Source organism: Coregonus clupeaformis, chromosome 24, assembly GCF_020615455.1.
Source record: "Coregonus clupeaformis isolate EN_2021a chromosome 24, ASM2061545v1, whole genome shotgun sequence".
NCBI lineage: Eukaryota > Metazoa > Chordata > Actinopteri > Salmoniformes > Salmonidae > Coregonus > Coregonus clupeaformis.
This window is the reverse complement of record NC_059215.1, coordinates 43,763,194-43,786,279: the sequence shown is the minus strand read 5'-3', so window position 1 is coordinate 43,786,279 and position 23,086 is coordinate 43,763,194. Positions and strand designations below refer to the sequence as shown.

The 23,086-nt window shown below is 46.8% G+C and overlaps 1 protein-coding gene across 1 annotated transcript; it reads left to right on the top strand.

Annotated features, from left to right (window-relative positions):
- The first annotated feature begins 12,256 nt into the window (after positions 1-12,256).
- On the top strand, positions 12,257-21,727 carry adtrp1 (androgen dependent TFPI regulating protein 1). Its single transcript, XM_041846710.1, has 6 exons — positions 12,257-12,456; positions 12,742-12,891; positions 13,023-13,124; positions 19,439-19,554; positions 19,743-19,915; positions 20,930-21,727. Exons 1-6 carry the CDS (start codon positions 12,292-12,294, stop codon positions 20,953-20,955), a joined length of 732 nt encoding a protein of 243 aa, XP_041702644.1. The 5' UTR covers positions 12,257-12,291; the 3' UTR covers positions 20,956-21,727.
- Positions 21,728-23,086: the final 1,359 nt, after the last annotated feature.

The following is a 23,086-nucleotide window of genomic DNA, read 5'->3' as shown; positions in this document are numbered from 1 at the left end:
GTCACGCACTAAGATGAAAATAGTAACATGATGACCAAACCGTCTCCAGCATGCGCCATCATTCTCATGTTGATTTTGTCTATCCCCACTGAACGCATTCATGACACACAGGTTAAAATACCAAAACCAACTGTGAACCAACTATATTAATTTGGGGAGAGGTCGAAACGCATACGAAACCTTCATGTACATTTAGCTAGCTTGCTGTTGCTAGCTAATTTGTCCTGAGATAAACATTGGGTTGTTATTTTAATTGAAATCCATATGGTCAAAGAATGTTGCTGGATCTTTGTTTTTAATCCATTTTGATTCACACAAAATCGTGTGTTCTCTACTCTGACAATTAATCCACAGATAAAAAGGGTAAACCTAGTTATTTTATAGGTTTTAGTTAGTTTTCTTTAATTAATCTCTCCTCATTCATTCTGCTTCATCTTCTTCTTCGAGATTGGGTTGGCGGATCACATCCAACGTTTAAGATGCATACACCGCCACCTACTGTACTGGAGTGAGAGGCCAGTCACGGCCTACCTAAATTACATGATCTTCATTAGTCCTGTTCCTCTTAGAAAGTGAAATAAAGCCCTAGACACCACTTCCCTCCCCTTTCCTCCCCCCACTACACCACCCCAACCCCAACCATCCTCTCTAACCCTTTCACACAATCTCTCTCTAACTACATCACACAGTTCAGAAAATATCAACAAATGCTCCACCATTTCCTCCACTAAACACTCATCACACAAACCTGTTTCATGTCTCCCTATCATCCACAACATGGCATTCAAACCTGTGTGCCCAAACCGTAGTCTACTCCACACAACTTCCTCTCTCCTACATCCCATACTCCCCACTTCTTCCTTAACTGACCGGTGCACACAATAAAATTGCTACCCCTTACTACTAGCATCCCACTCCCTTTGCCAAAGATTAAGCCCTTACTTGATACAGCTGTGATGTTTCTTCTACAAACACTGGAATTCCAGCATTTTTACGCTTCCCCATCATTGTTTTAAACATTTTCCAAACCGCACCAATTTAGGTCCCTCTACCAATAGTGGAGCAAAATACCCGCCATGACTCTTCTCGCCATCGCTGTCTTCCATTGATACTCCATGAGATTCCTTTCTGTCAAGCCATTCTTTTAAAAATAAAAAATAAAGTAAAAATGTGCCCCTTTTTCTCCCCAATTTCGATCTTATCTCATCGCTGCAACTCCACAATGGGCTTCCGGAGGCGAAGTTCGAGTCATGGGTCCTCCGAAACATGACCCGCCAAACCGTGCTTCTTAACACCCGCCCGCTTACCTGGAAGCCAGCCGCACCAATGTGTCGGAGGAAACACTGTTCAACTGCAGGCGCCCAGCCCGCCACAAGGAGTCGCTAGAGCGCGATGGGTCAAGTAAAGCCCCCCCGGCCAAACCCTCCCTTAACCCGGACGACACTGGGCCAATTGTGCGCCGCCCTATGGGACTCTTGATCATGGCCAGTTGTGATACAGGCTGGGATCGAACCCCGGTCTGTGGTCATGCCTCTAGCACTGCGATGCAGTGCCTTAGACTGAACTGTCAAGCCATTCTTAAGTACATGTAGAGCTATATCCCTTACTCAAAGCACCACCTTATTGTCTCTACTCTGCATACACACATTCATATTGACCTTACATCGAACTGGAAATTGATCACTCCCTATCGTGGTTTCTCTCATCACTTCCCATTCACACCTCCCTGCCACGGCCGCAGACTATTACAGTAATACCTCTATTCCTACATATTTATATCGCCACACATTCCAATTCCTGTATCTCCGATACTCTGTACGCCATCCCCTCTTTAACGAACATAGTAGAGCCCCCACCCGACCCCTCCACTCTATCACACTGTACCGAACTGAATCCCGGAATCACAAACTCCAGTTGAGGTTTGAGCCATGTCTTTTGTATACACAATACATCTGGTACTACATCCATGTCATATACACACTTCTTAAACTCCTTCCCTATTAGGTATTAAGCTTCTAGCGTTCCATTGAAGGACCGCAAAAAACATCTCATGCATCATTACTCCAGTTGCTTCTGTAATTCCCAGGAAATCTTTGGCCGCACGTACCACCACTTCTATGTGTGCAGACTTTTTCTTAATCTGATCACTCATATTCATCACACTACACATGAACGCCAAGAAGTCAACCCTGTTTCACCAATGATTATTTTGTCACCGCACACTGATGGTCACATTTCGTGGAGACCCCAGGTTGTGCTACTCCCTCACGGCTGCATCAATTTCTTCACAGGTTCTGTACTTTAAACTCTCCGTGCTGCTTCAGCATACGTTACCTTGTTCGTGATCTTATATCTCTGTACTTCCGCTTCCTGCTTCTGTGCTATACATCCTCCGATCACAGCACTACGTTCCCCGCTGCAGTTACAGCACCTTGCCTTGGCCTCCACACCACACTTGCCATATTCATGTGGTCCCCCACACTTCGCACAATGTCTCTGCCCCTTACAGATGCTAGTTACACTTCCCATGCACTGACACTAAAGCACCAAAGCGGTGCTGGCACAAACTCCCCAACATAAAAGCTGATGAATCCTAGATGTACTCCTCTTGGAAGATTCCATTCAAACTCTAACAGCACCGTAGTGCTTTCTACTCCACCCTCCCTTTTCTTACTGCTCATTCGCCTCAACCACTTTCCTCCCTGTCACCTACCTCTTAAACTCCTCCATTGACACCTCCATCAGTACGCCCGCAATCACCCCTCTCACTTTTGCCCTACTGCCAGGGATATGGCATTTCACCCTACCTCCATTTAGCGCCTCCATTTTCAATATCTTGTCCCTCTGAACTATATGAACTGCAAATATCAATACCTTTCCTTTCCCTACGCACCTTGCATCTTTTACATACCCTATATCTGGCTTGATGGCCTTTGACAACTTTATCGAATGTAAAATTTTACTGGTTAGCGCAGAAAAACACACAATTTCTTTGTTCTCTTGTACCTCATCTCCTTGTCTGTTTGCTCTTCTAGATTCCCCCCTTCCATCTATGTCCCCATCAATTTTTTTTCTGTACAGTCATGTAGGTAGACTCATCACTGATCCTACTACCTTCATCTATCTCAGATTTACTCCAATCTGAGCTACCTGCCATGCCCGCCTCAGTCTCAGTAAAGCTGTTTAGATCCGCCAAACAAACGCACCACTGCATTCACTTCCAAAACCAAATGTTATGATCGAACACAAAAAAATACACACAAAAAACAGACCTTGAGCCTGTTCGTTCTTCTTCTTCTTCTTCTGTGGATTTTATATAGCGGTTGGCAATCAACGTTAAGGTGCATTACCGCCACCAACTGAACTGGAGTGTGGACCTCGTTCACCTTTCAATCACCCATGTGGGTATGTGCTCATAAAAACAATGAGTAGATGGGAGATGCGGGACTTGCAGCGTGTCAAGAGCCCCACAGTGGAGGTGTCATAATACCCATAAAACCTAGCGCTAAAACAGGGAAATGGTTCCAATCGTTTTTCCACCATTCATTTTTCCCATAGGGGATTTAAGAAAGACTTGAAATAAGGGCTGTGTTTTGTGTAGGCTTACCCTGGCATGACGTTTTGATAACCAATGTGACTTTTATCAAGAATTCCACAAGCTTTTGGAAATAAATAACAGTTTAATTGTTTTATTTATCACCACCGAACGTTTGGAAATACCGAACAATAATACACTAGCTGCATGCATTCAGTCAACGAGATGGCGCACCAATTCTCTAGCCTGGATTTTGAATCTTGCATGCAGCCAGGCGCATCATTTGCAGGGGACAATAGACCTTGTTAGCTAGATAGCTTAGCTATTTTATTTTTTTATTTTTTTACCAAAGTGTTTGAAAAAAATATCTTTGTTAGTTCTCATCTGTTCATGAACCAGATTTGAATGCAAAGTTTGTTTGCTCAAGTAAGTAACGTTACTGCTTTCCTCAATTTGTGAGTAGTTATACTACTTTCAACAAGAACAATAACGCAAGCTAACTAGCCTAGCTAACGTTACTTGGTTAGCTTACTAACATTAGCTAGCTAGCTAGCTAGAAACATGAACTTGACCGTTGCTAGCTAAATTATGGTAAATGTGGTTAAGTTGGCTAGCTAATTCTCTATCTGCTTGTGTCCTTGCTAGCCGAGTTACTTGGCTAACTATCTTGCTAATGTTACACTAGATGGTTTGCTACCTAGCTAACAACATTGACTAACATTATAGCTAACGTATGAAGCTAGTTAGCTAACTAGCTACATTCAGAGGAGAAAAGGCCCCTTTAGGCATCTAGCTAGCTAATCTGTTGTATTTCCATTATGGCAATGGCCAGACCCAGCATTGCATTCACCACAGCACCATGTGGATGTGATATCCATGGAGGTAGGTGTCAGGTGCAAGCGTGGATGTGGTGTGGAATCAAGCGCAGGACAACAGAGGCTTCGTCCAACAGTCTTTAAAAAAAAAAAAATATATGCCATTTAGCAGACGCTTTTATCCAAAGCGACTTACAGTCATGCGTGCATACATTTTTGTGTATGGGTGGTCCCGGGGATCGAACCCACTACCTTGGCGTTACAAGCGCCGTGCTCTACCAGTTGAGCTACAGAGGACCACTTTAGTAAAGACACGTAAACAGAACACACGGCTAAATCCAAGCCGGAGGCAAGCGAACTTTACGCACACTGCGTAAAGCACAAAATACAAAACAAATGCGCACACAGTGCGGTCACTCTCTCAAAACAATAACTGGAGAGAAAAATACTAACAGCCCCTTGCTGACAGGAGAAACAATTACACACAACACAAGACTCAAACGACGAGAACTTATAGGACACATAATAGGCACAAAACAGAAACAGGTGTAACCAATCAGACAAAACCAAACAAACATCGAAACATACAACGGTGGCAGCTAGTACTCCGGGGACGACGACCGCCGAAGCCTGCCCGAACAAGGAGGAGGAGCAGCCTCGGCCGAAACCGTGACAGTAGGTAATGTTACATTCCCTTCGCACAGATGAGACTTTGCCTATCTGTTCTTTCTTACACAGTATTTACTTTATTTCAATGTAATTTTATTGTTCCGAACAGGGCCAGGAGTGAGACACTACAACGGGCCAACGGTGCCAAGTTTGGGCCGCAGACATGAAGGTAAGAACATAAATGTTACCAACTTAAATGTAAATACTTATTGGAAATATCTGCCATCTGTCTTTACTGTCACAATAAATGTATATAAAATATAGGGGGTTGGAAATATGTTAACATAGTGTCATGTCTAATACAAATCTTGCATTTTGTAGCTTAGGTTTCTGGATGTAATGGGTGCCAAGGACCTGAAGTCGACAATGTGGCGGATGCTACCTTGCATTCTGTCAAACAGTCTTGCCATCACTACCACCTGGGCAGGCCTGTTTCAGGAACTTGTTTCTGATGACCATTCTTCACAGTAAGTTTTGATATTAAATGTGTTACATTTGTTTTGTGTACTTTTAAGTAAATTCTTAAACTCGTTAAAGACCATGTGGGATTCAAATGTAACTCCATGTTATTTATTTGTGTATAGGAGCCATTCGGAAGAACCCTGCAACCCGGAATGCCACGAATGAAGGGGTCCAGATTCAGATCACCCGTTAACTGAAAGGGGACTCTGATTGTTAATGCAGGAGTTGGCAGCGCAAAGGGGAGAGGGATCGGTTGCAGTGTGGGTCAACATCAAGTCTCGGACCACCTGTCTCAAACCCAGCATCTACCCCCAAGCCACAAGACTGTTCCAACAACTGAACCCTGGGCTGACTACTGCACCACACACTTACCATTTATTAATTCTGTCGCAATGAAATCAGTTTTGTTTCACAATGAAATCAGTTTTGTCTACCGGACAGTTTTGTTTTCCGTGTGTATCAAGAATGGTCCACCACCCAAAAGACATGCAGCCAACTTGACACAACTGTGGGAAGCATTGGCGTCAATATGGGCCAGTATCCTTGTGCAACACTTTCGACACCTTGAGGCGAATTGAGGCTGCAACTCAATATTAGGAAGGTGTTCTTAATGTTTTGTACTCTTCGTGTGTACTTTCATATAATAATGATATGCTGTAACTGCACTGTTCTTATTCCAATCACTATACACATGGGCAAACAATGTCCATAGCCTACTATATCCCTATAGGCTTTTTTCTCCCACCTTATTTTCATTTATATAAACTCAGCAAAAAAAGAAACGTCCCTTTTTCAGGACCCCGTCTTTCAAAGATTATTCGTAAAAATCCAAATATCTTCACAGATCTTCATTGTAAAGGGTTTAAACACTGTTTCCCATGCTTGTTCAATGAACCATAAACAATTAATGAACATGCACCTGTGGAACGGTCGTTAAGACACTAAGAGCTTACAGACGGTAGGCAATTAAGGTCACAGTTATGAAAACTTAGGACACTAAAGAGGCCTTTCTACTGACTCTGAAAAACACCAAAAGAAAGATGTCCAGGGACCCTGCTCATCTGCGTTAACGTGCCTTAGGCATGCTGCAAGGAGGCATGAGGACTGCAGATGTGGCCAGGACAATAAATTGCAATGTCCATACTTTTAGATGCCTAAGACAGCGCTACAGGGAGACAGGACGGACAGCTGATCGTCCTCGCAGTGGCAGACCACGTGTAACAACACCTGCACATGATCGGTACATCCAAACATCACATCTGCGGGACAGGTACAGGATGGCAACAACAACTGCCCAAGTTACACCAGGAACGCAAAATCCCTCCATCAGTGCTCAGACTGTCTGCAATAGGCTGAGTGAGGCTGGACTGAGGGCTTGTAGGCCTCTTGTAAGGCAGGTCCTCACCAGACATCACCGGCAACAATGTCGCCTATGGGCACAAACCCACTGTCGCTGGACCAGACAGGACTGGCAAAAAGTGCTCTTCACTGACGAGTCTCGGTTTTGTCTCACCAGGGGTGATGGTCGGATTCGCGTTTATCGTCGAAGGAATGAGCGTTACACCGAGGCCTGTACTCTGGAGCGGGATCGATTTGGAGGTGGAGGGTCCGTCATGGTCTGTGGCGGTGTGTCACAGCATCATCGGACTGAGCTGGTTGTCATTGCAGGCAATCTCAACGCTGTGCGTTACAGGGAAGACATCCTCCTTCCTCATGTGGTACCCTTCCTGCAGGCTCATCCTGACATGACCCTCCAGCATGACAATGCCACCAGCCATACTGCTCGTTCTGTGCGTGATTTCCTGCAAGACAGGAATGTCAGGGTTCTGGCATGGCCAGCGAAGAGCCCGGATCTCAATCTCATTGAGAACGTCTGGGACCTGTTGGATCGGAGGGTGTGGCCTAGGGCCATTCCCCCCAGAAATGTCCGGAAACTTGCAGGTGCCTTGGTGGAAGAGTGGGGTAACATCTCACAGCAAGAACTGGCAAATCTGGTGCAGTCCATGAGGAGGAGATGCACTGCAGTACTTAATGCAGCTGGTGGCCACACCAGATACTGACTGTTCCTTTTGATTTTGACACCCCTTTTGTTCAGGGACACATTTTTCCATTTCTGTTAGTCACATGTATGTGGAACTTGTTCAGTTTATGTCTGTTGTTGAATCTTGTTATGTTCATACAAACATTTACACATGTTAAGTTTGCTGAAAATAAACGCAGTTGACAGTGAGAGGAAGTTTATTTTATCTGCATGCTTCTTGTACTTGATGTATTCTTTTTAGTATGTTATATATTTACAATGTTGCTTATTTTATTACTATGACACCATTGCACTGTGTGAGAAGCCTGCAAGTACATGACTATACAATTAGATTTGACTGGATTTGATTTGATTTGTAGTCACTAGTGGTGTCACGATCGTCGAACACAGAGGACCAAGGCGCAGCGTGGAATGCGAACGTACTTTTATTTTAAATGATCACACGAACAAAACGATACGTGACGTCCTTGGCAATAGACACTAACCAAACACGGAACAAGATCCCACAAACACTGTGGCAAAACAGGCTACCTAAGTATGGTTCCCAATCAGAGACAACAAGCAACAGCTGATTCACGTTGCCTCTGATTGAGAACCACACCGGCCAACATAGAAACAAATGAACTAGATAAACAACCTAGCACACAAAACACATAGAAACAACCCACCCTGGCTCAACATAACAGAGTCCCAGAGCCAGGGCGTGACAGTACCCCCCCCAAAGGCGCACTGCGACCGCGCCAAACACAAACCGAACAGGGGAGGGCCGGGTGGGCATTCCTCCTCGGAGGCGGTTCCGGCTCCGGGCTTGACCCCCACCCTCCAACAAACCCCCCATAGCGCCCCTGGTCCGGTCTGGCCCTGCTGGCTGGATCTGGACTGGACATCGGTGGAGCGGATCACTCAGGCTCCGATGTGGAGCAGCTAACCGGTACCTGACCAGGCACCGGTGAGCCAGGCACGGGCTGTGCCGGACTGACGACGCGCACCACAGGTTTGGTGCGGGGAGCAGGAACAGGCCGGACCGGGCTGACGACGCGCACCATTGGCTTGGTGCAGGGAGCAGGGACGGGCCGAACCCGGCTGACGAAGCGCACCACTGGCTTGGTGCGGGGAGCAGGAACAGGCCGGACCGGGCTGACGACGCGCACCACAGGCTTGGTGCGGGGAGCAGGGACGGGCTGAACCGGGCTGACGAAGCGCACCACTGGCTTGGTGCGGGGAGCAGGAACGGACCAAAACGGGCTGACGACGTGCACCACTGGCTTGGTGCGGGAAGCAGGAACGGGCCGAACCGGGCTGGCGACGCGCACCACTGGCTTGGTGCGAGGGGCAGGAACAGGCCGGACCGGGCTGGCGATGCGCACCACAGGCTTGGTGCGAGGGGCAGGAACATGCCGGACCGGGCTGGCGACGCGCACCACAGGCTCGGTGCGAGGGACAGGAACAAGCCGGACCGTACTGGGGACACACACCACTGGCCCTACGCGGGGATCAGGAATGGGCCGGACCGGACTGGCAACACACCCCAGTACCTCTCGCCGTGCCTCTACATTCTCCTTCCCCCTGGTGACCAGTGACTCCCGTAACCTGGCGGCCTCCTTTGCCAACCCGCTGAACCACTCTATCCCGGCCTCCTGCTGCCCCATCGTCCACGGCGTGAGCCCCCCCCTAAAAAAATTCTGGGCGTCTCTCCTCCCCGTGGGCCAGGCCTCCATGGCTCTCGCCAGACTCACGCTCCTCTGCTCCCAAGTCCAGCCTCTCTCCTCCTCCCGCGGCTTGACCCAGTCGAGGTTGATATCCTTTAGAGCCCTCTCTGGCGTTGGCTCCTGGACACGCTGCTTGGTCCAGTTATGGTGGGATCTTCTGTCACGATCGTCGAACACAGAGGACCAAGGCGCAGCGTGGAATGCGAACATACTTTTATTTTAAATGATCACACGAACAAAACAACAAAACGATACGTGACGTCCTTGGCAATAGACACTAACCAAACACGGAACAAGATCCCACAAACACTGTGGCAAAACAGGCTACCTAAGTATGGTTCTCAATCAGAGACAACAAGCAACAGCTGATTCACATTGCCTCTGATTGAGAACCACACCGGCCAACATAGAAACAAATGAACTAGATAAACAACCTAGCACACAAAACACATAGAAACAACCCACCCTGGCTCAACATAACAGAGTCCCAGAGCCAGGGCGTGACAAGTGGATCCAGGTGACCAGGACTGCCCTCGTTATCTGATATTTTCACACACAATATTTTAACAGTTATTTTCCAAATGAACATGGAATCCAATGCACCTTGAATAATAAAAAGCAATACATATATAAATAAGTGGCGATAAGGAGTAGGCATGCCGCTGGCTTGATGCTGAAAAAGTGTCTTGCGTCAGACTAGCAGCTGTAGTGTCGCCGGCCAGGAGAAGTGCGAGGGTGGGTGCTTGAGGAAAACGGCACGTGAACAGCAGGAGCACAGCTGCCGCTTGACAAAAGCCGGCCTCCGGATTGCTCTTTGCTAACAGAGTTGTGACTGAATATACACTACAGGTCTAAAGTTTTAGAACACCTACTCATTCAAGGGTTTTTCTTTATTTTTACTATTTTCTACATTGTAGAATAATAGTGAAGACATCAAAACTATGAAATAACACATATTGAATCATGTAGTAACCAAAAAAGTGTTAAACAAATCAAAATATATTTTATATTTGAGATTCTTCAAATAGCCACCCTTTGCCTTAATGACAGCTTTGCACAATCTTGACATTCTCTCAACCAGCTTCACCTGGAATGCTTTTCCAACAGTCTTGACGGAGTTCCCACATATGCTGAGCACTTGTTGTCTGCTTTTCCTTCACTCTGCGGTCCGACTCATCCCAAACCATCTCAATTGGGTTGAGGTCAGGTGATTGTGGAGGCCAGGTCATCTGATGCAGCACTCAATCACTCTCCTTCTTGGTAAAATAGCCCTTACACACCCTGGAGGTGTGTTGGGTCATTGTCCTGTTGAAAAATAAAAAATGATAGTCCCACTAAGCCCAAACCAGATGGGATAGCGTATCGCTGCAGAGTGCTGTGGTAGCCATGCTGGTTAAGTGTGCCTTGAATTCTAAATAAATCACAGACAGTGTCACCAGCAAAGCACACCCAAACCATAACACCTCCTCCTCCATGCTTTACGGTGGGAAATGCACATGCAGAGATAATCTGTTCACCCACACCGCGTCTCACAAAGACACGGCGGTTGGAACCAAAAATCGGCAATTTGGACTCCAGACCAAAGGAAAAATTTCCACCGGTCTAATTGCTCGTGTTTCTTGGCCCAAGCAAGTCTCTTCTTCTTATTGGTGTCCTTTAGTAGTGGTTTCTTTGTAGCAATTCGACCATGAAGGCCTGATTCACAGTCTCCTCTGAACAGTTGATGTTGAGATGTATCTGTTTCTTGAACTCTGTGAAGCATTTATTTGGGCTGCAATTTCTGAGGCTGGTAACTCTAATGAACTTATCCTCTGCAGCAGAGGTAACTCTGGGTCTTCCATTCCTGTGGCGATCCTCATGAGAGCCAGTTTCATCATAGCGCTTGATGGTTTTTGCGACTGCACTTGAAGAAACTTTCAAAGCTCTTGAAATGTTCCGTATTGACTGACCTTCATGTCTTAAAGTAATGATGGACTGTTGTTTCTCTTTGCTTATTAGAGCTGGCTTGCCATGATATGGACTTGGTCTTTTACCAAATAGGGCTATCTTCTGTATACCCCCCTACCTTGTCACAACACAACTGATTGGCTCAAACGCATTTTGAAGAAAATACATTCCACAAATTAACTTTTAAGATGGCACACCTGTTAATTGAAATGCATTACTACCTCATGAAGCTGGTTGAGAGAATACCAAGAGTGTGCAAAGCTGTCATCAAGGGTGGCTATTTGAAGAATCTCAAATATAACATATATTTTGATTTGTTTAACACTTTTTTGCTTCCTACATGATTGTGTGATTTCATAGTTTTGATGTCTTCACTATTATTCTACAATGTGGAAAATAGTAAAAATAAAGAAAAACCTTTGAATGAGTAGGTGTTCTAAAACTGTTGACCAGTAGTGTATTTCTCTGTAAAACAACGTTAGATCCAGTCTATGATATTAGCCAGAAGGCTCTGGTGATGCTAGTTAGCTAACAAGTCAAGTCTATGGAAGAGGCTAGCTAGCTAGCTAGCATCAGCTTTGTAGTGGTTATACTATGTTGAAACACTCGTTTTCAAATTTTCTAAAATGTTTTCCACAAGCGTGTTGCTGTAGCTTTCAAATTATGTGAATGTAATTGAGCAATTTTAACGAATTTAAACAATATTTAACGAAATCTCCTCCCTGTTGGCAATGCCTGACAACGCACCGGAAACGGCTTCCCAGGTATGAAGTGCGCTTGGAACGTTCAAGCGTGGAATGTGCATTGAGGAAATTGCACCCTTATCTTTACATGTCCTAATAATTAGAAAGATTGCTCAGAAAACCAGGTGTTTTAATCGGCGTATGCTTACTTCGATTATGACTTTACGATTATTAAAATCAGCAGAGTAAGGTGTTTACATGACTAATGACATACTCGGCCTTCTGCCATAATCTGTTTAATATCGAATTATTAGTGTATCGTTTCATGAACATTGTGCAGTACTGTACTCGGCCTCTAGGTTGTGTCATTGATTCACATTAGGTCCTTAGGTGCACACTGCTTTAATACGGAGGCTCAGAAGCTGTCAAAATGGCTACGACAATGTCCTGGGGATCATATCTCCTCATTCATTTAGTAATATTTTCATGGTATGTCTTTACGTTATCGGCGAATTGCTCATTGAAAAGCACAGAGATACAACCAGGAGCTAAAACATTTGGAGGCCGCTGGAAATATCTGACTTTCCTCAATCTGGTAAATGTGCTTGGTTGTGACATCGATCTGGTAAATGTGCTTGGTTGTGACATCGAGGGCGATGCAAACGAAATGTAATTGGATAAATGGGACCTGTACAGTAGTAGGCAAAAAACCGACACTGTATGTTAGAAATCAGTTCCACATCCTCGTCTGCATTACATCCCTTTTGAACTACCTGTGGCCTCAAGACAAGTTAGACAATGATTAATTAACTGCTTTATTTATATAGCTAGCCATAGTGGTCAGAGTTGCCTAACCATTTTTTGCGTCATTATTCCTCAGGTTTTGCAGACGGTGTTCTTCGGACTCGTTGTTTTGATTGACATCATCCACCTGATATTGCCATCCAAAAGTTTGAGATGTGGTGTACCTCTCCTCCTAGTGAAATTAAGAGACACCATTTTCACTATTTTGGCTTTTCCTATTGGGACAGTAAGTGCCTTTTTATTTCTACATGTATTTTTCTGTGTGCGCATATTATACGTGTATAAGCTACATGTATTACTGATAACATGCTTTGTATTGGACATAATATGTCCCCTTTTCTCTCCTGTTCTCCCCAGTTTGTGTTCTTGTCCTTCTGGTCGATATATCACTACGACAGAGAGCTGGTCTATCCTAAATTTCTAGATGACATTATTCCTAGCTGGTTGAACCATGCTCTGGTAAGCGCACAATCATGAGCACATGCTGGACTTTGTACTAAAGTGATACCAATGTATTCAATTAAAGATGGGGCTTTAACCAATTGGCTGTGCTGCTCAGCGTGGCTTTGTATCACATGGCTCTTAGAGGTCGTGCTAGAAATTCAAGGAAATCATTTTTTTAATAGGATCATACTCAGATTCACATAGCTTTGTCTCCTATGATCATTCTATTATGGATGCCAGTCACACAGCAGTTTGGTGTTCCCAGTATTTCTCAACCAACTGAGCCATCAAGACCACATTTCAGAGCTACACAAGCTACATTAGGAATCTGTCGGGGCATAATGGACACTCCTCTCACTCTTAATGGCCTCTCCACTACACCTTTACAGTACATACTTGGTCAGTTTTACAAGTTGACAGTAGCATACCTTGTCAGAACTGGTTTTCACCAGTTGCGAGCTGTACAACAGTCTAACAGACACTTGCTGTAGATGTTTCACAACAGGCAGTAATGATTACACAAAAGCCTGACCTCTTCCTCCATTCCCATTATTTCCCAATCTATTCCAGGGGGTGCTTATTTTTTGTTCTGGCCCAACACTAACATGTTATACCCTTGTTTATGTGGCCACAATGCATTGACACATGCAATGGTCTATTGGGCTACATATTTGTTACACATGGGGCTATGATGTTACTATTAGGCTTGGTGGGGGACTCAGGTGCAGAGACGGACACACGGACAACAGAGGGTGAATTAGGATGTCGTTTATTCAGCGTGAATTGGCAGAGAGAAACAGTTCAGGGTGGAATAGCTTCAGACCGGGGTAGGAGCTGAGTGGGGGGGAGAGCCAGTAGTCCGGAGAGCTGGATGACGAGGATATCAGACAACAGATGAGCAGGTTGCGGCGTGGGAATGGCAGGTAGGCAGGCAGCAGGAACAGACGGGATCTGGTCGAAGGAGAGACAGGTTACAAAACGTGGCAGAAACAACTATAATGCTGAGATAGTAACAACTAGACTGAGATTGCTGTACGGGGCCAAGTTACCACAGGTAGTGTAGGAACGAACTGGCGCTGGAGAGGTGTCCAGCCCGGGTAGATAACTGCTGGTTGATTGATGACAATGAGCCGCAGCTGGAAGTAACGGAGCATGAGAGAGAATGGCCACGCCCCCTGACCTAGATCCTCTGACTGGGCTGCACAGCAGGGGAGACAGACACAGACAACACACACACACAGGGGAAAAAGGAAAAGGGAAACAAGCGGGAACCGGACCAACAGTGCCGAACCGTAACAGTACCCCCCTCAACGGGCGCCACCCGGCGACCCACCCGGCTTGTCAGGGTGGTCCCTATGGAAGTCAGCCACCAGCTGCGGATCCAGTATAAATCGTCGGGGAATCCAGGACCTCTCCTCGGGACCGTATCCCTCCCAGTCCACCAGGTACTGAAGCCCTCTACCACGCCTCCGGACGTCCAGCAGTCTCCGCACCGTGTAGGCTGGATGGTCGCATCAATACGCGGTGGCGGAGGGGGATCCACAGGCGGACACAAAGGGCTGGAGGAGACCAGCTTCAGCTGGGACACGTGAAATGTAGGATGGACTCTCATGGCCTGGGGAAGCTTCAACCGAACAGCCGAAGGGTTGATGATGGAGTCGATCTCGAAAGGACCCAAATACCGGGGCGACAGCTTACGGGAGTCAGTGCGCAGGGGGATGTTGCTGGAGGAGAGCCAGACTCGCTGACCAGGCTGGAACTGGGGAGCGACTACCCTGTGCCTGTCCGCCACCCTCTTGTTACGCTCTGCTGTCCGTAGAAGGGCCTCACGGGTGTCCACCCACACCTTGCGGCAGCGACGAAGGTTATCCTGAACTGACGGGACGGCTAACTCCTTTTCTTGAGACGGGAACAATGGCGGTTGGTACCCCAAAGCCGCCTCAAAGGTGAGAGGCCGGTGGCAGATGAGGTGAGGGAATTGTGGGCATATTCGACCCACGGGAGATGTTTGGCCCAGGTGGACGGGTTCTGGGATGTCACACAGCGTAGAGCAGCCTCCAGGTCCTGATTGGTCCTCTCAGTCTGGCCATTGGACTGGGGATGGAAACCTGATGAGAGACTGACAGAGGCACCCAGAGCCGAACAAAACTCCTTCCATACCCGAGAAATGAACTGTGGACCTCTATCGGACACTATGTCCACAGGTATTCCATGGGGACGGAATACATGTAGGACAAAGAGGTCGGCTGTCTCACTGGCAGACGGTAATTTTGGTAATGCAACAAAATGGGCAGATTTAGAGAATCTGTCCACGATGGTGAGTATGGTGTCATTACCCTCAGACATAGGAAGTCCAGTGACGAAGTCCAAGGCCACGTGAGACCAAGGACGACTCGGGACTGGGAGAGGCCGCAGCAGGCCCGAAGGAGCCCTGTGGGAAGCCTTATTTTGGGCACAGATGGAACAGGCCGCCACGTACTCCCGGACGTCAGCCTCGGCGGATGGCCACCAAAAGTGCCTCTTAAGTAGCGACAGTGTACGGTTCATACCAGGGTGGCAGGAGAATCGTGAGGTGTGGATCCAGTTGAGCACTTGCGGCCGCACGGCTGCGGGAACATAGAGAAGGTCGGGGGGCCATCGGCCGGTCCAGGTTCCAACTCTTGTGCCGATCGGACGAGGGACTCGATTTCCCAGTGAACAGCCGCCACCAAACAGGAAGCGGGCAGAACAGGTTCAGGATTGCTGAAGTCTTCATTGTCTGTAAACTGGCGAGAGAGAGCATCAGGCTTGACATTACGTGTGCCAGGACGATATGTTAAAATAAACTTGAACCTGCTGAAGAACAGAGCCCATCTGGCCTGACGGGAGTTCAGCCTCTTGGATGACTGGATGTAAGCCAGGTTCTTGTGGTCTGTCCAGACTATGAAGGGTTGCTCTGCTCCGTCTAGCCAGTGCCTCCACTCCTCCAACGCCAACTTGACAGCAAGCAACTCCCGGTTACCCACGTCGTAGTTCTTCTCAGCAGGGGTCAATCTCCTGGAGAAAAAGGCCACAGGATGGAGCTTCTGGTCCGTGGGGAACGTTGTGACAGGACTGCCCCCACCCCCGAATCAGAGGCGTCCACTTCCACAATAAACTGCAAACTAGTGTCTGGATGAATAAGAACAGGTGAGGTGGTGAACAGTTCCTTCAATGTACTCACAGCTGACTCGGCCTCAGGCGTCCACAGGAATGGCACCTTAGGGGAGGTGAGCTTGGTCAGGGGGCAACCACTCGGCTGAAACCCCTGATGAAGCGGCGGTAGAAGTTGGCGAAGCCCAGGAAGCGTTGTAGCTGCTTCCGAGACGTGGGTGTGGGCCACTCCACAACCGCTCTGATCTTGTCAGGGTCTGGTGACACTTGTCCCCGCTCGATAATAAAGCCCAAAAAGGGGACGGACTGCCGGTGGAACTCACATTTTTCTGCTTTCACATACAGTTTATTTTCCATGAGGCGTTGGAGAACCAGACGGACGTGGGAGACGTGTTCATCCTGTGACTTAGAGAATATTAGAATGTCATCCAAATAGACAAACACAAAACGGTGTAGAAAATCCCTCAACACATCGTTAACCATGGCCTGAAACACTGCTGGGGCGTTAGTGAGACCGAATGGCATGACTAGGTATTCAAAGTGTCCGAGAGGGGTATTGAACCCAGTCTTCCATTCGTCTCCCGGCCTGATCCTAACGAGGTGGTAAGCGTTACGTAGGTCGAGTTTGGTAAACACGGTGGCACCATGAAGGGGTTCAAATGCTGAGTTGATGAGAGGCAGGGGGTACGTATTTCTGACTGTGATGTTATTAAGTCCTCTGTAGTCAATGCAGGGGCGTAATGTTTTGTCCTTCTTCTCTACAAAAAGAACCCAGCACCAACAGCGGAAGATGAGGGACGAATGATGCCAGAGGCTAGGGAGTCGCCTATGTAGGTTTCCATAGCTTCTCTCTCAGGACGGGACAGATTGAAAAGCCGACTGGACGGCAAAGGGGCTCCAGGCAGTAACTCAATAGCGCAATCGTATGGCCTATGAGGTGGTAATGAAAGTGCCTTGGACTTACTGAATACCTCGGCCAGGTCCAGGTACTCCTCAGGGACTGAAGAGAGGTCTGGGGTTTTGACAGGGGAAGCAGGGGAACCTACCGAGGGCGGAATAGCCGACCCAAGGCAAACAGAATGGCAGTGAGTGCTCCAACTGTGTATTTTGTGGTTTTGCCAGTCAATATGGGGGTTGTGAATGCTAAGCCAAGGGAAACCGAGGATAAGGGGGAGGCCGAGGAGGAGACTACTTTAAACTGGATGGTTTCTTTGTGATTGCCGGACAGCATGAGAGAAACGGGGACAGTTTGATGGGTGATGTTGGCAAACTGATGGCCGTCAATAGCGGTTACTGTTATAGGCTTAGGCAGGGGCTTAACAGGGATCTCAGCCTGAGTGACCAGGTTAACGTCAAGGAAACTATCCTCAGCACCAGAGTCGATGAGAGCAGCTAGTGGGAGAGATAGATTCCTGAACTGGACTGTAGCTGGGATAACTAGACGGGGTGCTGTGGGCATTGAGTCAGGTGTAGCACTCGCAAGTATGCCCACTTTTACCTGCGAGCTTGGTCTTTTGGGCGAACCGGACAGTTAACCAGGAAATGAGTGCGGTCCCCACAGTACATGCACTCACCAGCCCGCATGCGCCCGTTCCTTTTCGGCAGGGGACAGACGAGCACGGCCCAGCTGCATGGGCTCGTCTAGTTCCGTGGAGGGATCCGCTGCGGTGTGTGGGGCGGTGTCCGAGTGGTGGTGTAGCTCGGGCTGCAGAAAGCGAGGGGGCCCCCGCCTGCGGTGTGGACCCGACCGCCCCTCTCCTGTCTCCTCTCCCGTAGCCTGTTGTCTATTCGTGTAGCAAGGGAAACGAGAACATGAAGGTTAGCAGGCTCATCACGAACAGCTAGTTCATTCTTAATCGTGTCACTTAGACCGTTAACAAACGCTCCCTGAAGAGCTTCGTCATTCCACTTGGAATCGGCTGCCAAGGTCCAAAAATCAATGGCGTATTCAGCCACGCTACCCGTGCCCTGTCGTAGCTTCAATAGTCTCTTTGTGGCGGTCCCGGCATGGTCCGGGTGATCAAACACAACTTTCAATTGAGAGGAAAAATCGTCAAACGACAGGCTGGCAATCTGCTGAGTAGAACAAGCCGCTTCTGCCCAAATCAAAGCTTTGCCCCTCATTAACCCCAGTGCGTAATGTACCTTTGAGGATTCCGTGGAGAAAGACAGGGGCTTCTGTTGGAACACCAAGCGGCACTGAAGCAGGAAACCACGGCATTTGTTCAGGTCCCCGTGAAAGGTTCGGGTGAGGTTGTAGGGGGTTCCCGAAGGGCAGGAGCGGAAGCCGAGCCTGGAGCCACTGTAGGAGGAACAGGCGGAGGAGAAGCAGAGGGAGGAAGGGTAGTGAGTGTTACCAGGTTAGCTACCTGAGAGGTGAGATGAGATACTTGATCCAACAACTGCTGGTTGTTATCCACAAGAGTCCGGATGAGTTGGTCGTGTTGTCCCAATAACATTCCCTGTGAATGGAGGGCGCGTTGTACGCCATCACCCGTTGTTTCATGTGGCATCTCTGCTGAGTCCATGTTGGGCCAGTTCGTTCTATTAGGCTTGGTGGGGGACTCAGGTGCAGAGACGGACACACGGACAACAGAGGGTGAATTAGGATGTCGTTTATTCAGCGTGAATTGGCAGAGAGAAACAGTTCAGGGTGGAATAGCTTCAGACCGGGGTAGGAGCTGAGTGGGGGGGGAGAGCCAGTAGTCCGGAGAGCTGGATGACGAGGATATCAGACAACAGATGAGCAGGTTGCGGCGTGGGAATGGCAGGTAGGCAGGCAGCAGGAACAGACGGGATCTGGTCGAAGGAGAGACAGGTTACAAAACGTGGCAGAAACAACTATAATGCTGAGATAGTAACAACTAGACTGAGATTGCTGTACGGGGCCAAGTTACCACAGGTAGTGTAGGAACGAACTGGCGCTGGAGAGGTGTCCAGCCCAGGTAGATAACTGCTGGTTGATTGATGACAATGAGCCGCAGCTGGAAGTAACGGAGCATGAGAGAGAATGGCCACGCCCCCTGACCTAGATCCTCTGACTGGGCTGCACAGCAGGGGGAGACAGACACAGACAACACACACACACAGGGGAAAAAGGAAAAGGGAAACAAGCGGGAACCGGACCAACAGTGCCGAACCGTAACAGTTACGGTTGTTTTCATTAATTCAGTCATTTATTTTCCCTCTGTTTGCAGCACACTGTCATCCTGCCCTTGGCACTGTTGCAGATGTATATTCAGCCTCATAGATATGGCAGCAAGATGAGAGGCATCCTAGGTCTGGCCTTCTTTTCTGCTGTGTATCTGGGATGGTAAGCAATGTTCTATCAATCACATTGTTGAGTTGTGGTTTGATGAAACATTTTATGTTTCTTCAAGTCTTCTTTGTCTCTCTCACTCCTCCCCTCTCCTTTCCTTGATTGAATGTTATGATACTTTTACAACATTTTGAAATTTTCCTAGAACAACCCTATTTCAATCCTCCATCCCCCCATCTTAGGGTTCTGTGGGTGCACCATGCGGCTGGTATCTGGGTCTACCCCATTATGGAGCGCCTGAGTCCCGTGGGCCTGGTAATATTCCTGGGGGTGGCTTGCATCACCATGGCCCCCCTCTACCTGCTGGGGGAGAAACTCAACCACAAGATCTGGAGGAGCACTGCAGGATCTGCAGGTGGGACCACTCTCACACTGTATGACAGGGAATAACCAGGAATAACTGCACACAGTTTAGATGCCCCCACCATTATAATGTAGCAGTGTTTCTCTTCTAGAGTGCCACAAGGCCTCTGAATTTGATTTGGCAGTTTGGCAGAGGAGAAGTGTACCTTTGTTAGTTAAGCAGTAATGCACGAGGCCATGTGTTATGACATTTTTTTCATGGCTGTGACGTGGTCATAGACAACCATAGCCATGATACAAATGTCATAACACATGGTTTTGGGTGTATAATTACTTTTATACAACGGGTTACCAGCATTAAAAAGCAAGATTCTTTCCCAAACCACAAAACGTGATGGTACATTCACTAAACTGGTTGTCAAGTGCAATTTTAGGCGTTCTCTGGTCGTTAGTTATTATTGACTGCCATGTAAAGCAAAACTACCCAGAACTTTGCAGGTTGTTATGGCAAACAACGATTGTTGCTATAGAGGCACTGTCTTTCCCCCTTGCTAGCTAGCCAATTACACAGCTAACACAATCCCTTCAGACTGAAGCTGGAAAGACGGCAAACTAGCTGCGTTTCGTTTCATTTTACCTGTTTTTCTATTGACATTTCTTTGTATATATCCATAAAGATTATGCTGATTCATGATTTTGACTGGCTGAGAAAAGCTGTCTGTCTTGTCCCGACTCGTTCATTATTATGGGACACAATGGAGATCGAATTTCAATATTGCAACAATGTTGCACATGTTGGAGATAATGTCTATATGCTTTTTACAGTGGAGATTTTTGTTGATGAATTGCATGGCTGGGCAGATGAGACAGTTGATCTGTAAAAGTAGTAGCAGTGCGTTGCTAGGTAACGACAAACAATGGCACTTTTTATGAATGTACTGGGCATGTCTATGTTGTCTATATTATTGGCAGCATAGGCTCTAATAATGGGAATTACAAACCAACCATTGTATAATTGTTCATTAACTACTACTACTCTCGTTCTCTCTGTCGCTCTCTCTAAAAGGACCTCAGAAGAAAAAGAAGAAGTAAGAGTGTGCTGGCATGTAAGCTGAGCGCCACAGAGGGGACCAGAGAGGCCTATATGATGATATCACACGAGGACAGACAGACAAACTGACAGACAGGACACAGCACCCCCAGCACTGATCACCTCAACCAGAAGAGACTGGTGGATCTCTTGTTGGAGGTAGAAGTTGCCCCAAACCACTGACCTAGAATCAGATAACCTTATCCTCAGTCCTAATTTCAACCATTAAGATGAAAAAAAAGTATATTATTCTGATCCTTTATCAGCAGTTAGAGGCAACTTGTACCTGCTCCGTATCACTCAGGCAGATCTCAGGCAGTGGGCATAATGTGCTTCTATGGTCAGGCCAAATTATTTAAAGATTAAATTCAATAATTAGACTTAATTTACTCCACAAGGGGATATTGTGCTACGTGTCACAGTGAGGTAACAGCTCAATATAAAACGTAATATTAAGTTGATCTTAATTGGTTGTGTTAACCCACATTTTTCTCTCACCCTCCGTGAAGTAGACTTGCACTTACAGTAGAATAATACTATAGTATATACAACGCTATGGATCTCTCTCATTTTGTGATGCTATTTCCTTTATCATGATGCTGTTTCACTTGATACTGTACTGTTGGTTGTGAAAGGGACAGTTCCTTATGTGCACTTGTTATTTTACCCTTTGTATTCATGCGTATATGCTCACTTTTAGATTACTATATAATTCCTAATGTAACTTGGAGGGAAGTTAGACCTTGATGATGAAATTAAATTATTTGAAATATATACATTGATGTGACTCCCTTTTATTAGGTGAAATATTCAACACATTGCAATCTGAGCTGCTTTATGACCAAGGTGAGGATTCATTCTATTGTACTGCGCTGGAATCTTTGCCCATCACTGCCATTTGTAGCCAGGTGATGGAGCCATCAGGTCAACGTTTTCTCCTCTTCAGGCAACCAGGGTAAACCTTGTATATGGCAAATATCCCCACCTGTAGGCTATCGGAGGGTAGAATGGAGCTACTACCATTTTGTTTAAGTAAAGCCTTGTTCACACTGCAGGCCTTAATGCTCATCAGTTTTGTTTTTTAAATCTGTTTTGGACTACTGACTGTCCAAACAGCAAGTTACAAGTGACCAAATCAGGTTTGTGTGTGTTCAGACAGCAGTCATTTGCTGACATGGCTACGCTAGTTGTCATAGTAATGGCAGGTGTGTGCGCAGTGGTGTAGGCTGATTGGTGGTTTTGCACATGCTTCCTATCACTCAGAAGTTATGTAGCAAGCAAAGGTGACAACAATGCCTGCCATAGACGTTTCCAGTTGCGTTGAATTTTCAAAATCATAGTGTAAGAACACTTTTAAAGCCTCAAAGGATAAGATGATCGAAATTTCAAAACAAATCCTTGTTGGCTAGCCACAGCAGTCAACTAGATAGCTAGGTAGCTGTTTAGCTTTCTAGCACATTCACTAATTTGTTTGTAAATAATTAACAAGCTAGTTAGCTACCACATGTTCTTGTAAAACTGTCAACCGAGTAGCTAGCAAGCAACAAAATATGCCAAATAACAAGTCTAAAAACCACTTGAGGGCAAATAAATCAGATTTGACTGTTCAGACAAGTCACATTACCAGGAATCTGATTTGTATCTGATTTCAAACCACCTACGAAGGTGTTTTGAAATGTGGCTTGAAATATCAGAGTCCATGTGCTTTTTGGCTGTTCAGACTGCAGGAAAAAGAAAAAGATTCAAATCGGATATGCAAATGAATTGGATTTGAGTCACTTCAAACTGCCAATGTGAACACGGCTTTAGTAGCCTTGTCTGAGCCAGACTGGCCCATAGGAAAGGTTCCTGTTCATGTAAAGCGAGGCAGCTTGATGTACAAGTTTACCACCTGGACAGGGCGCTATTGTGTCGCAGGGCCTTAAAGGGGCATAATTTTGTTTCTTTGGTATGACTCAACCGGGGATCGAATCCCCAACCATCTAAGGGTGGACACTAACCACAAGGCGACTAAACTGGTATTACCATTTTGTTTACCTACCAAAACTTTCAGATTAAATGAAGTGTCTAGCGGTAGGGACTATAAATTGTTTCTAGATGTTCATTTAGTTAGTGTCTATCCCTGGTTAGGCC